This window comes from Dendrobium catenatum, unplaced genomic scaffold (genome assembly GCF_001605985.2).
Source record: "Dendrobium catenatum unplaced genomic scaffold, ASM160598v2 fragScaff_scaffold_1061, whole genome shotgun sequence".
NCBI classification, from domain to species: Eukaryota; Viridiplantae; Streptophyta; class Magnoliopsida; order Asparagales; family Orchidaceae; genus Dendrobium; species Dendrobium catenatum.
This window is the reverse complement of record NW_021319523.1, coordinates 1,426,658-1,438,448: the sequence shown is the minus strand read 5'-3', so window position 1 is coordinate 1,438,448 and position 11,791 is coordinate 1,426,658. Positions and strand designations below refer to the sequence as shown.

General features: G+C 39.8%; 1 protein-coding gene across 1 annotated transcript; it reads right to left on the bottom strand.

Moving 5' to 3' along the window:
* Positions 1-9,544: 9,544 nt before the first annotated feature.
* Positions 9,545-11,454, bottom strand: LOC110110723 (omega-3 fatty acid desaturase, chloroplastic-like). The gene is made up of 8 exons (XM_020842324.2): positions 11,110-11,454; positions 10,926-11,015; positions 10,780-10,846; positions 10,605-10,697; positions 10,340-10,525; positions 10,172-10,252; positions 9,964-10,101; positions 9,545-9,886 (listed from the first exon to the last, which is right to left on the bottom strand). Exons 1-8 carry the CDS (start codon positions 11,412-11,414, stop codon positions 9,722-9,724), a joined length of 1,125 nt encoding a protein of 374 aa, XP_020697983.1. The 5' UTR covers positions 11,415-11,454; the 3' UTR covers positions 9,545-9,721.
* Positions 11,455-11,791: the final 337 nt, after the last annotated feature.

Genomic DNA, 11,791 nt, shown 5'->3' with positions numbered 1-11,791 from the left:
ATATGGACTTAAGGCTAATCCTATATGTAATCCAACCGAAATAGGAAAAAAAATGAAAACAAGTACCTTCGGTCGTTCTACGAGCCTCGGCGGCGCGCGACTAGGAATGAGAGAGGCTCGGCGAAGTCCGGTGACCGTCGACGGCGAAGTCTGGTGACCGTCGGCGACGTCTAACCACGGCGAGCAACAAATGGCGACGGAGGGCGACAGGCGAAGCAGGCGAAGTGAGAGAACGGAAGGAAATGAATGATGGCCAGAGGGGTTTGGTTTCGGGAAATAGGGCTTTTACCGGCGGAATTTCCGACGGTTTCGACGCCGGTGACGCCAGTATCATTTCCGACGCAAGCTACGTCGGTCATATTTCGTTGAGTTTAAATACGCCGGTGCAATATCCGCCGGTAACGTACGCCGAAAATGTTCCGCCGTAACGTTCGACGGAATTGGTTCAGACATTACTATACTGTCGGATTGGCCGGCGGAACCGGCGTCGGTAACGTTACGGCTTATGTTGCGCCGGAAATGTTGCCTCAAGATTTTGCCGTTATTATCGGTGCACAATTTTCTGCCGGAACGTTACCGACGCCTCGACAAAAGCCGTAACCGGTGACGCCAGTATCATTTCCGACGCAAGCTACGTCGGTCATATTTCGTTGAGTTTAAATACGCCGGTGCAATATCCGCCGGTAACGTACGCCGGAAATGTTCCGCCGTAACGTTCGACGGAATTAGTTCAGACATTACTATACTGTCGGATTGGCCGGCGGAACCCGCGTCGGTAATGTTACGGCTTATGTTGCGCCGGAAATGTCGCCTCAAGATTTTTGTCGAACAATTTTGCCGTTGCCTGCGCCGTTATTATCGGTGCACAATTTTCTGCCGGAAAATCCGACAATAATCGCGTGTTTTCCCGTAGTGATAACCGCGTATACTCTAGTCCGTAATAATTTTGCGCCCTTTGTGGGAAACATTATCCCAAAATTCTAAGTATTTCTTCATTGGTCAATAGGCATAGCAGTCGCATCATTGGGGCTTCTCGCTCCAACTCCCGCCAGTCTAGAAATCAGTCTATGAATTATAGCACAACGGGAGGAAGTTCTTCTCCCTCAAGACCCATTACTAGTCGAAGATATTCAACTTGAACATCTTCAAGCAGAGATTCCTTTTCCTCCGCCAAGGAGGCATCTACACTCACATCAAAATAACAAACTTGTTGATATAGTAAGTTTTACCCATCCCTCACACACCGGTCGGCAATCTCGCATTCTTTCAGATCTTCTTGAAGACTCGTCCCAACTGCATGTTGCTGAGCTCCCTCACAACGCCATACATCATGAACTGTAGAGATTAGTATAGAAAGAGTTCCCCTGAAGAGATGTGAGGAAAACTCTCCGACAGAGAAACTTCTAGGAGTCATCACATCTAATTGAAGCCATTCTTTAGCACCCCACTCCGATTGGAAGCAAAGTACCGAGCGTTGAATCCAACAACAGAACATTAGACCCTATGAGCATATCAATCACTATAGAACAATCATATATATCTAGCGAGCCACAAACGCACTACTGCTAGGTTTTTCCTGCCACCCTTAAAGGTCAGGCTCGAACGTGGTTCTATTCACTGCCCTCTAGAACGATTCCTTTATTTATCAAATTGGTCAAAGTGTTCGTTGAACAGTTTGTGGCCAATCGAAGAATTTCTAAGGATTCGTCCCACCTCTTCGGGATCCGTCAAAATGAAGGAGAATCATTGACGGGGTATTTTTAGCCATTTTCCACCAAGGCTCGACAAATTTTGGGAGTAGATCTTGGGTTGTTGAGAGGAGTCTTTCTCAAAGGCCTTCGTCCTGGCCCCTTCTATTTGGCACTTATGCGAGATACTATTCATTCATATGACAACCTAATTTATCGCGTGGAGGCGCAAATCTTGACAAATGAATCCATAAATGCTCACATAAAATAGTTTGAGCAAATCAAAGGGAAACAAAGGTGCACCTAGGATGGATAATTCATCCTCACAATAGAAGAAGCAAGGGAAGAATAATCTATCTCCTAGACCTCCGTTGCCGCGATGGAAACCTCGATAGGAAAAGTAATATACCCCACTTAACACGTCTCGAGCAAATGTATTGATGGTCGTTTGAGATCAAGATATAGTTAAATGGCCAAATACTTTGAAGCCAAACATAGGAAATCCAGATAAGTACTATTAGTTTCATCGTAGTAATGATCACACTACTGAAGCCTGTAAGTAACTCAAGGATGAGATTGAAAGACTTATCTGTCAGGGCTATCTTCGATAATTTATTTTAGATCCACCTACCCGAGAGGAAGCTCGTCCCACCGGGGGGTAGAATCCATAATAAAGACAACCATTAAATAATATTTAAATGATTGGTGAGATTGAATGACCATGCACTTCATGCATTTGTATTAGTAATACTACTTATCTTGTTTCATCATGTCTCTTTCATATTAAGTAGGATGTCACTTTGATATCTCTAATATCTTTTTTCAAGTTAAATATTGTATTATCCCCGTACGTATATCTTATGTGTTGAGTACCTTGTAACATGTATATCCCTAAGTCATACTAGGGACTTATTGTATTATCTTACATAACATAGTATTGTGTTGTTCACACCATTTTAATATTGTCTCATTTTAAAGGATAAAAAATGACAATAAAAAATTACTGATGAATATAATCTCTTTATCCTGATTTGGAATATACACAATCTTTATTGTATCTCAATCACTGGATGATCAATCTTAGGGGGATTTGATCCGACCTCTTATACACAGGTTAACATCATCGAGCAAATACTCTGACATATAACCTCGGATAGGTCTTACATCTTTGGTGGATTCTCTTATCCTCTTCCATATAGGTTAATGTCATCAAGCAGGGCTCTGACATAAAACCTCGGATAATTCTTACATCCTTATTGAATTTTCTCTACCTCTTTCATACAGGTTAACGTCATCGGGAAGGGCTCTGGCATACAACCTCAGATATGTCTTACATTATTGTTGGATTCTCCTGACCTCTTCCACACAGGTTAATGTCATCGAGCAAATGCTTTGACATATAATCTCGAATAGGTCTTACATCCTTTGGTGGATTCTCTCGGCCTCTAAAAGGCTTAAAAATCTCAAAGAGCACGGAAGACACATTTATCAAAGCATATCTCAAAGAGGCATAAACAACTTAGTTTTCTTTGGAGGACAAGTTCATTTCAAATGAAAAATAAGCATCGAGCTCATACAATAATCTCAACTTTATATATAATATCATTAGAGTTATATTGCAAAATTATACATCAAGTTCAAGTGTACATTTATTCTCACTAGAAGTTGAAAGCAAAAAATACATTTACGTTCTCCATATAAAGATATATAATGACAGCACACTTTCGTATTGATGCATATTGCCTTTGTAAAATGCCACTGAACACTCGCCATCATCGGCCCTTCATCTGGTGTATGCCGGTGGTCCTTTACTTCATATCAGTCATTATCAGCTTCTCGATCAACTACTGATAACATCATATCCTCCAAGTCTCTCCTTTAGCTCTACACTCGACCGTTGACTACCGACAAACTTTTTCTCAAATAGCATTGAAATTCTCCCCGTCTACTCAGCACTTTTGGTTATCCTCCCGCCGTAGGACTTCTACATGTCGCAGGACTTTCGTCAAAATTCCACCCGATGATGAGCTTCCTCCCATAGCAGGACTTCTATACATCGCGGGACTTTCATTGAAATTCCACCCGACATTGATCTTCCTCTCGTCGTAGGACTTCTGCATGTCACGAAACTTATTTCGGAATTCTACCCGACATTGAGCTTCCTCCCATCACTGGACTTCTACCCGTCTTGGGACTTTCATTGGACTTCCAATCGTATGTTGATAATCATCGATTTTTCCGCACTATAGGATCTTGAAGAAAGAGGTGGAAGAAGAGAAGTAGCTACAAAAAAGTTCAACTTCTACACAAGGAGAGAGACCCTGAATTTGGGTAGGGGATGCCACCTACCAAAATAGGGGAATGTCTCAATTGTAAGTAGGTTAGAATACAGGGGGAGAAAAAAAATGAGCGGTTGCAAAAAATTCTAACTTTTATACGAGGCGAGGGACACTAATTTTTCATAGGGAAAGTCACATACGAAAAATAATGGAATGCCTCCCCTGTTAGAAAGTTAGAACACGGGAGGAGAAAAAAAAGAAATGACTGCAAAAATTTCAACCTCTACACACGGATAGGGGCACTAATTTTGCGTAGGGAAAGTCACCTACGAAAAATAGTAGAATGCCTCCCCTGTTAGAAAGTTACAACGCGAGAGGAGAAAGAAAAGAAAAAGTTGCAAAATTTTTCTTCTGCAGTAAAGAGGGGCGCCGATTTAAATACGGAAAGTCACCTACGAAAAACAACGGAAAGCCTCTAGAGCAAGAAGAAAAATAGGGGCGAAAGAATAAAAAGGAGAGGAATCTCCAACTTCTGTATAAGAGGAGGGGCGCCGAGTCAAGTAGGGAAAGTCACCTACTGAAAAATAGTGAAAAGCATCAACTATCAGAAATCCAGATGGAGATGAAGAGAAGGTGCAAGTTTTCCCCTAGCCCTTGGGGGCTATTTATAGTTTTTTTGGGAGAAAAAAAGAAGTTTACAGATTTTTTTTGGAAATTTCAAAAGTTTTGGATTTTTTTGAATCTTTTTGAATTTTTTCAGATTTTTGTTGGAATTTTTTTAGTTAAACAAAGATTAAAAAAAATTTAAAAATTCTAACTGCGCGGCTACGCGTGAACGGCGGGTCATGCCTGTTCACATGTGGTGCTCGCACCGCCGGTGGCGGCGGGCAGCGGCCGGCCGGTTCGGCCGCCTAGGTGAGTCCGGGCCCGATTTTTGGCCCGGACGATCCAAATTGGATGTTTTTGGGGTCTGTCGACACATTTTTCAATGTTATGGACTCAATTTTGACACTTTCGGAGCTCAACGAGACCTCTATGATAAAGTTTGAGCAAGCTTTTGATTTTTCGAATGTAATTTTTTTGTAATTCAGCCAGTGTGAAATGTTGACACATATATTTTTGAACTCATGGAGCTTCGACGTCCGAAAATAGTGGGGCAACTAAAATATCATCAAAAACATTATCATGATCAGGCATGAATCTCAAGGCAAAAATCAAGCCATAAACTTTAAAAATTAAATTCGGGATCACTTGAACTCCGATTTCAGCTAACTTACAGTCAAACTAAGCGTCTGATCAGAAATACGAACCCAATGACGCCAAATAAAACTCAATCCGAGTTCAAATGAGTCCAAATGAAGGACCCAAAAAGTAGTTGGAAAGTTCATACCCCAATTTGCGTTACCAAACGCTTTCCGAACTTGACGAGCTTATAGTCAAATAGAGCGGCTCGATGAGACAAATCCAACGAACTCAAGAACGTGGAATTTTAAAGTCATTAAGACCTTCAAATGTATGATAAACATTCCTTGATCGAAGGATTCAATCTCGGTCGTTCATCCCAACCACTCCATATTTGCCCCTGATTTCTCATCTATTTACAGGCTATGCCACTCCAGAAAATCTATAAATGGACCCCTCATTTCTCTTGAGAGGGGACCCAATCAAGAAGAAAAGAAGAGAAGGATAGGAGGGAATAACTCCTCGATCACTGCTGAAATTCTGCCTGACTTCCTCGGGACGCCGGAATTCCTTCTGACTTTCTGGTGATGTCGAAAATCCGCAAGTGATGCCGAAATTCTGCCTGACACCCAAGCGACACCTGAATTCTAAGTGGTTCTGAATTTAGCTCGAATACACAACTTGTTTATAATTGGATTTCAATCTGAAAGTGAAGCATTATAATCTGATCGTCCTAAATTTTAAGGACGAGTCAGCCTCTTGTACCTCGAACAAACACTAGTGGAATTATTTCAACTGGGCGTGATCCCGCGGTTTTTTCCTTTTTCAAGATTTTTCACGTAAAAATCCTGGTGTTATTTCTGTCATGTTTGTGTGCTAGATATCAGTACAACACTTAGACGAAAATTTTCTAACTCTATTGTCGCGTATACTCTAGTCCGCAATAATATATATATATATATATATATATTGCATAAGAAGATTGAACTATAAAGAAGCAGTGACCACTAGTTCAGGATGCCAATTATACAGCGAACGAATTAATCAACTAAAGTGTAAGAAACAAAATTGGATCAGATCATCCTTGAGTGCTTGTCTCGAGCTGCCAATCAACGCAAAAATTGCATGATTTGCTCCACGCCTTAACCGCAATCTTTGCCAAGATCTAACCCTACCACTTTTGCACACCATCTTGACTCTTGATTTAAGGAGTCATAAACCTAGAATTTACTCACACCTCATTGTTTCTCTCACACGGTTAGGGATGTCAAAACGGGTTGAAGGGTCAGGTTCGGGTCTGCACCAAATTGACCCGACTCAAATCCAATCAATCCGAACCCGATTCGTTTAATAATTAAGTTAAAAATACAAACCCGAATTTGACCCACTAGCAACCTGAAACTTGACCCGAACCGTTAACATTTTTTTCTTAAAAAAAAAAAAAAACTTTTTTAATAACATATTAACTGTAAAATTTAGAATATTTGATAAAAAATAAAAAGATTATACCTACAAATAAAAAAATTAAGGAAAAAAAAATTAAACGAGTAATTCAGGTTAATAATAGGTTCGCGTGTCAGCTCAAACTGGCCCGTTTAACAAACATGTCAGAAAAACCCAACCCAAACCCGACGTGTTTCTTAAACGAATCAACCTGAGCACGAAATTTTTGGGATGTGTTCACGTCAAATTAATTTTGACACCCCTACTCACACAGTGTTTGTCCTCTTTAACGAATGATGCAATGCAAGCCATCATTCTCACCATCTTCTTCTTTCAATCAAGCACCAAACATTAGCCTTCCCTTTCTCTATCAACGATCTTCTCTAGCTAATAAAATGATATTCTCCTTCTTTTACTTATAATTATTGACATCTCACCAAAAATTCACATTTATCAGGCACGAATCTCGATGAAAATATGAGATTGAGGCTTCAAAAACTAAAATCAGGACCATCTGATCTTCAATTTCAACCAGCTTATAGTCAAATTGAACATCTGACGGAGCCGAAGCTAACGAGATCAAATTTGATCCAATCTGAGCTCAAATGAGCCCAAATCAAAGGTCTAAAGACAATTTGGAAGCTTCAAAACATTAATTTGATTACCAAATGATATCTAAATATGGCATGCTTGTAGTTGAATCGAGCGGCTCGCTCCAACAGGCAAAAGATCTCTCAAATTTGACATCTCTAGGGCATCTAAATGCTTAATAAACGCTTCATGAGATAGGGAATCACAATGAACCGTCCGATGGAACACTCCCAACATGTCATTGATCTTCTCCATATTTATTAGTCATACCACTCCCAAAAAATTATAAATAGCCCCCAATCTTTATTAGGGAATAAACCAATTGTAATTAAATAATATGTCTTAATGAGCTGGCATCATACGTGTGGCTAGCCAATTGTCTTTTCTGTCTTTAGTTGCCTATATATATAGGTTGTACCTTAGCTGTTTTGAGACATACGAATACATCTTTATTTCCTTCATCTCTTTCCCTGTTCTGCTCCAAGAACCGAAAGGTTCCAGTGCAAGAACCAAAAGGTTCTACCGATTCTACAATCTTTACATGAAGAGGGAGGAAGAAAATGAGAAAACTTGGGGAGCACCCTTGCCGTCGATGACAACCGGATCTCTTCCTGACCATCGAGTGTCATTGGACTTCTGCCTGTTTGTCGACTACCGCCGGATTTCTTCCCGACCACCGATCATCATTGTATTTCTGCTTGTTCATCAGCTGCCGCCAAATCTCTTCACGACCATCAGCTGTCACCAGACATCAGCTGGTTCATCGGTTGTAACCAAATCTCTCTAACCACCGACCATCATTGGACTTCTGTTCGTCCGTCGTCCACCTCCAAATCTCTTCCTGACCATTGACCGCTGTCAAACTTTCGCCCGTTCATGAGCCACCATATGATGTCTTTGTGATCACCGATTATCCCCAGACTTCTACCTATTTGTTGGATATTGTTGAATCCTTGATCTTCTACAGACCTTTATTGAACATTCTCCTAAATGATGATACTGGATTTCTGATATATGTCTTATACATCATAAGTTTAGCAAGATCTTCAACATATTGTCTTCGAGTTGAAAAATGGGTTGACTTTTGTAACATTTTCAAACAATAGTGGAATATTTTCAATTGGGCGAGGTCCCATGATTTTTTCCCTTTCAGAGTTTTCCACATAAAAATTATCGTGTTTCTTCATATTTACAATTATTTGTCTATGTACTGAAATTTCATATATTATTAAGACGTAAAATCTTTATGCTCTTTCATTATGAATTTTTCAGCCCGCAACAATTATAATGACTTACTAAAACGACAATAGAATTTATGTCTCCATTATTATTAGAATTTATTATCTCTTTGATAGTCGCTTCCTTGATATGTTGTTAGACATGTTAACTGTGTACATATCTTGCAAAGCATTTATTGAAGGCTCTACATAATTAGGTTTTAGTTTGCTTCGGTCTTAAGCAACGATGTGTTTGATTACTTGTAGTTTTAAATCTTAATTTAGGATATTTTCACATGTTAGTACGTGATTTATTGAATCTCACTTTATTCTGAATTTTGTAAAGCTCATTTTCAGACAAGTAATTTTAATTTATTTATTAGAGGATAAATATATCTTTATATTCAGGACTTTATCCTTATTATTATTATTATCCGGTTAACATTTTAGTATTTGTTTCCCTTATTAGTGTTTTTATTTCCGTTGAACACTTCTTATAGACTTTATTGATGCAATTAAATATTATTTACTCTGTTATAATTCTTATATGTTCTGCTCTAATTACTTGCACATAAAACTTTTTTCAAGAATAGATTTACTCTATCATAATTTTTCTAGTATATTTTCAAGAGTTGAGGTCAATTTATTTTTCAAGAAACGAGAAATGATAAACGAAAAAGAAATGAGGCTAGTTGCAGTGGTCTTTGATTTTTCTCTTGGATGGCTCATGCCTGGCAACCGGTGGTGGCCTGGGTCCGTCTTCTTTTGTTCCTGTCTTGCTTTCCTCCTTGGTGTGTTGGGTTGTTGCTGATTGTTTGGCGTGGATTGCTGGGGTGCTTTTATTGGCTTCTACTCCTTCGGTTGGCCTTATTTAGATTTTTGCTTTGCTTGGTTTGCTTATTAGGCTGTCGTTTGTTTCCTTTGCTTGTGTTCCTATTAGTTTTGATCATTAGCCCGTAGATTTTATTTTATTTTTTGTATTTTTAGGGGGGCTTTGATTCTTTAAAGTCTTGTAATTTCTTTTTCATTAACGTGTAGGTTTTTTTCAAAAAAAGAGAAAAAAAAAAACGAAAAAGAAATGAGAAAAGGGGAAAACATACATCAAAAGAATATAATCTTGAGTAACCGAAGAGGAAATAAAATGTAAATAAAATAAAAAGCTGTATTATTAATAATTTATTCATCTTATTCAGTGCGTTCGAGCTACACCGTCTTCTTGATCGAAAGTGCAACAACAAATATGAGATTAAATTTTTATTTTTTCTGAAAATATCTATCGAGTAATCTTGCTGGAGAGACTCATGTCCACTTCTTCAATGAATCACAATTCAGAATCTTTCTCATAGTACAGAACGTCTCCACTATCCCGTACATAGTGATCACGCCTCAAGCTCTTAAACAGAGTTCCAAGCAGGTGAAAAGGTAAAGGTGCAGATTTCTCTGGTTCTCTGTAGTATTTTCCAAGGACTGGCTTAGCTGCCTCAGTCTGTTACAAAGAGCATTTATAAGTGCTGGCCAACTTTATAAGGAGTGCTGAGACAATGTGAATTTAGTATTACTTACAGCCTCTAGAAGATTGTAATGTGGTATTTGTGGGAAGAGGTGGTGAATCACATGAGTACCAATGTCATGGTGGATGTTGTTGATCCATCCATAGTCACGATCAAGTGTCGTCAAGCCTCCTCGAAGATAGCTCCATTCCTGCAAGCCAAGAACAAATCATTATGGAAGCTTTTCATCATGTCCAAATGGCTATAAGAGAATTCATTACCTTCCCACGGTACCAGGGAAGCTTTTCATCATGTCCATGGTGATGTAAATAAGTTACCAAGTCCAGCCACATAACAAATATCTGCAATTAGATCCACATAACTAAGTTGTTTATGACCTGACACTTAAATTAGAAAAAAGCTCTACAATAAGAAGAGGAAAGGTCAACCAAGTAGGGAATTGCATAGAGCTTGAGCAATTGCAGAGGACCCATAATCAAAGTTAATCCAGCTAACAAAGCAGCCATTGCCATCCAACAAGCTGTAGAAGTGATGACATCTATCCTGTCATTCTGACCAAACAAATCACTCTCTGGGTTGAAGTGTGACCCACTCTTTCCTGGACTTCGCCTCCACTGCCATCAATACAAAAATTTAGCAATACTGTGACTTAATTCTGCAAGAAACTGTACAATGACAAGCAAAATCTCTCACCAAATAAAAGGGAAAGGCGAGCATTGGGAAAGGAAATGTGAACCTAAGATTCCTAGTTGTTGTATCCAAGCTCCTATAAACACTTTCAGACAGCTACACAAACAACAAGATAACAGAATAGCGGAGAGAAAAAAATCAATCATCATCAATTCACAAAACTAAGAGAAGTACTAACAGGGTGCCAAGATTCGTCCTTGTCCACATTGCCGTGGTTCTGATGATGAGTTCTGTGGCTTATTCTCCTGCAGAATTCAACGAAAGATTAAAAGTAGTAAAATGATATATATAGCCCATGAAACTGGTTTTGTAAATGAGGTTTACCATCCATGATAGGGCACAAGAATGGAGGAATGGAGGAGATGGCCAACCACACTGTTCAGTCTGTGACAATCCGAAAAGCTTCCATGCCCACTGTTCGAAATTAAATCCAAAAAAACCAAAAGCCTTATCGATCTAGCGGGCTTCAAAACTCAAACAGCAAAGGTCGAGTTTAGCTTCGGCATACCAGTCATGACCAAGAACGAAGAGTGCCCAGAACATCGTCCCCTGTGCGGCCCAATATAGAGGCCAAACAATCCAGCAGTTGATATAAGCAGCGGCGGCCACAAGGCCGAAGACGACGGCGACGTCCCGACCTACGTAGCTCATCGACCGCCATGGATTCTTCACCCAGCAGTGTTTAGGTATCGCCGCGCGGATCTCCGCAAGCCTAAATGGTGGCGGCATCCCTGGATCAAACTCATTTGCTCGAAGGCTAATAACCTTCTCCCGTTCCTCCTCCTCCAAGACGACGGGCCTCCCACTCTTCATCTCTCTATGGCTTCTTGTGATGAAATTCGAAACTTTACAGCAATTTATAATCCCGCGATTAGGAGAAATTATTAGGTGCGGCCGGACGGTATCTAGTGCCTGACCTGTGAGAGATTATTAGGTGTGCAGTGCGGACGGCGAGAATCGTCCACATAAGTATTGAGTACCTAGCAGTATTGTTGGGTACCGCTAGATACTCAGTATTTATGAGGACAGTGCGCATTCCGCACCTAATAATTTTTCCAGACCTCTAAATTCAATTAGGGCTGCAAACCAACCGGACATCCAATGTTGTTCGGTTTAAAGTCTATTTTAGCTCAGATTATTTAGCTCATTAGCACACTTAAAGTGGATAGTTTTAATAGAATTGGTTGTCA

What these genes read in the sequence shown, in the direction of transcription:
- LOC110110723 (XM_020842324.2), bottom strand. Translation starts at nt 11,414, where the DNA reads ATGAAGAGTGGGAGGCCCGTCGTCTTGGAGGAGGAGGAACGGGAGAAG. An exon ending in TCGCCTTTCCCTTTTATTTG is followed by an intron (nt 10,526 to 10,604) that starts GTGAGAGATTTT and finishes TATTGATGGCAG; the next exon opens with TGGAGGCGAAGTCCAGGAAA. An exon ending in ATTACAATCTTCTAGAGGCT is followed by an intron (nt 9,887 to 9,963) that starts GTAAGTAATACT and finishes TCTTTGTAACAG; the next exon opens with ACTGAGGCAGCTAAGCCAGT.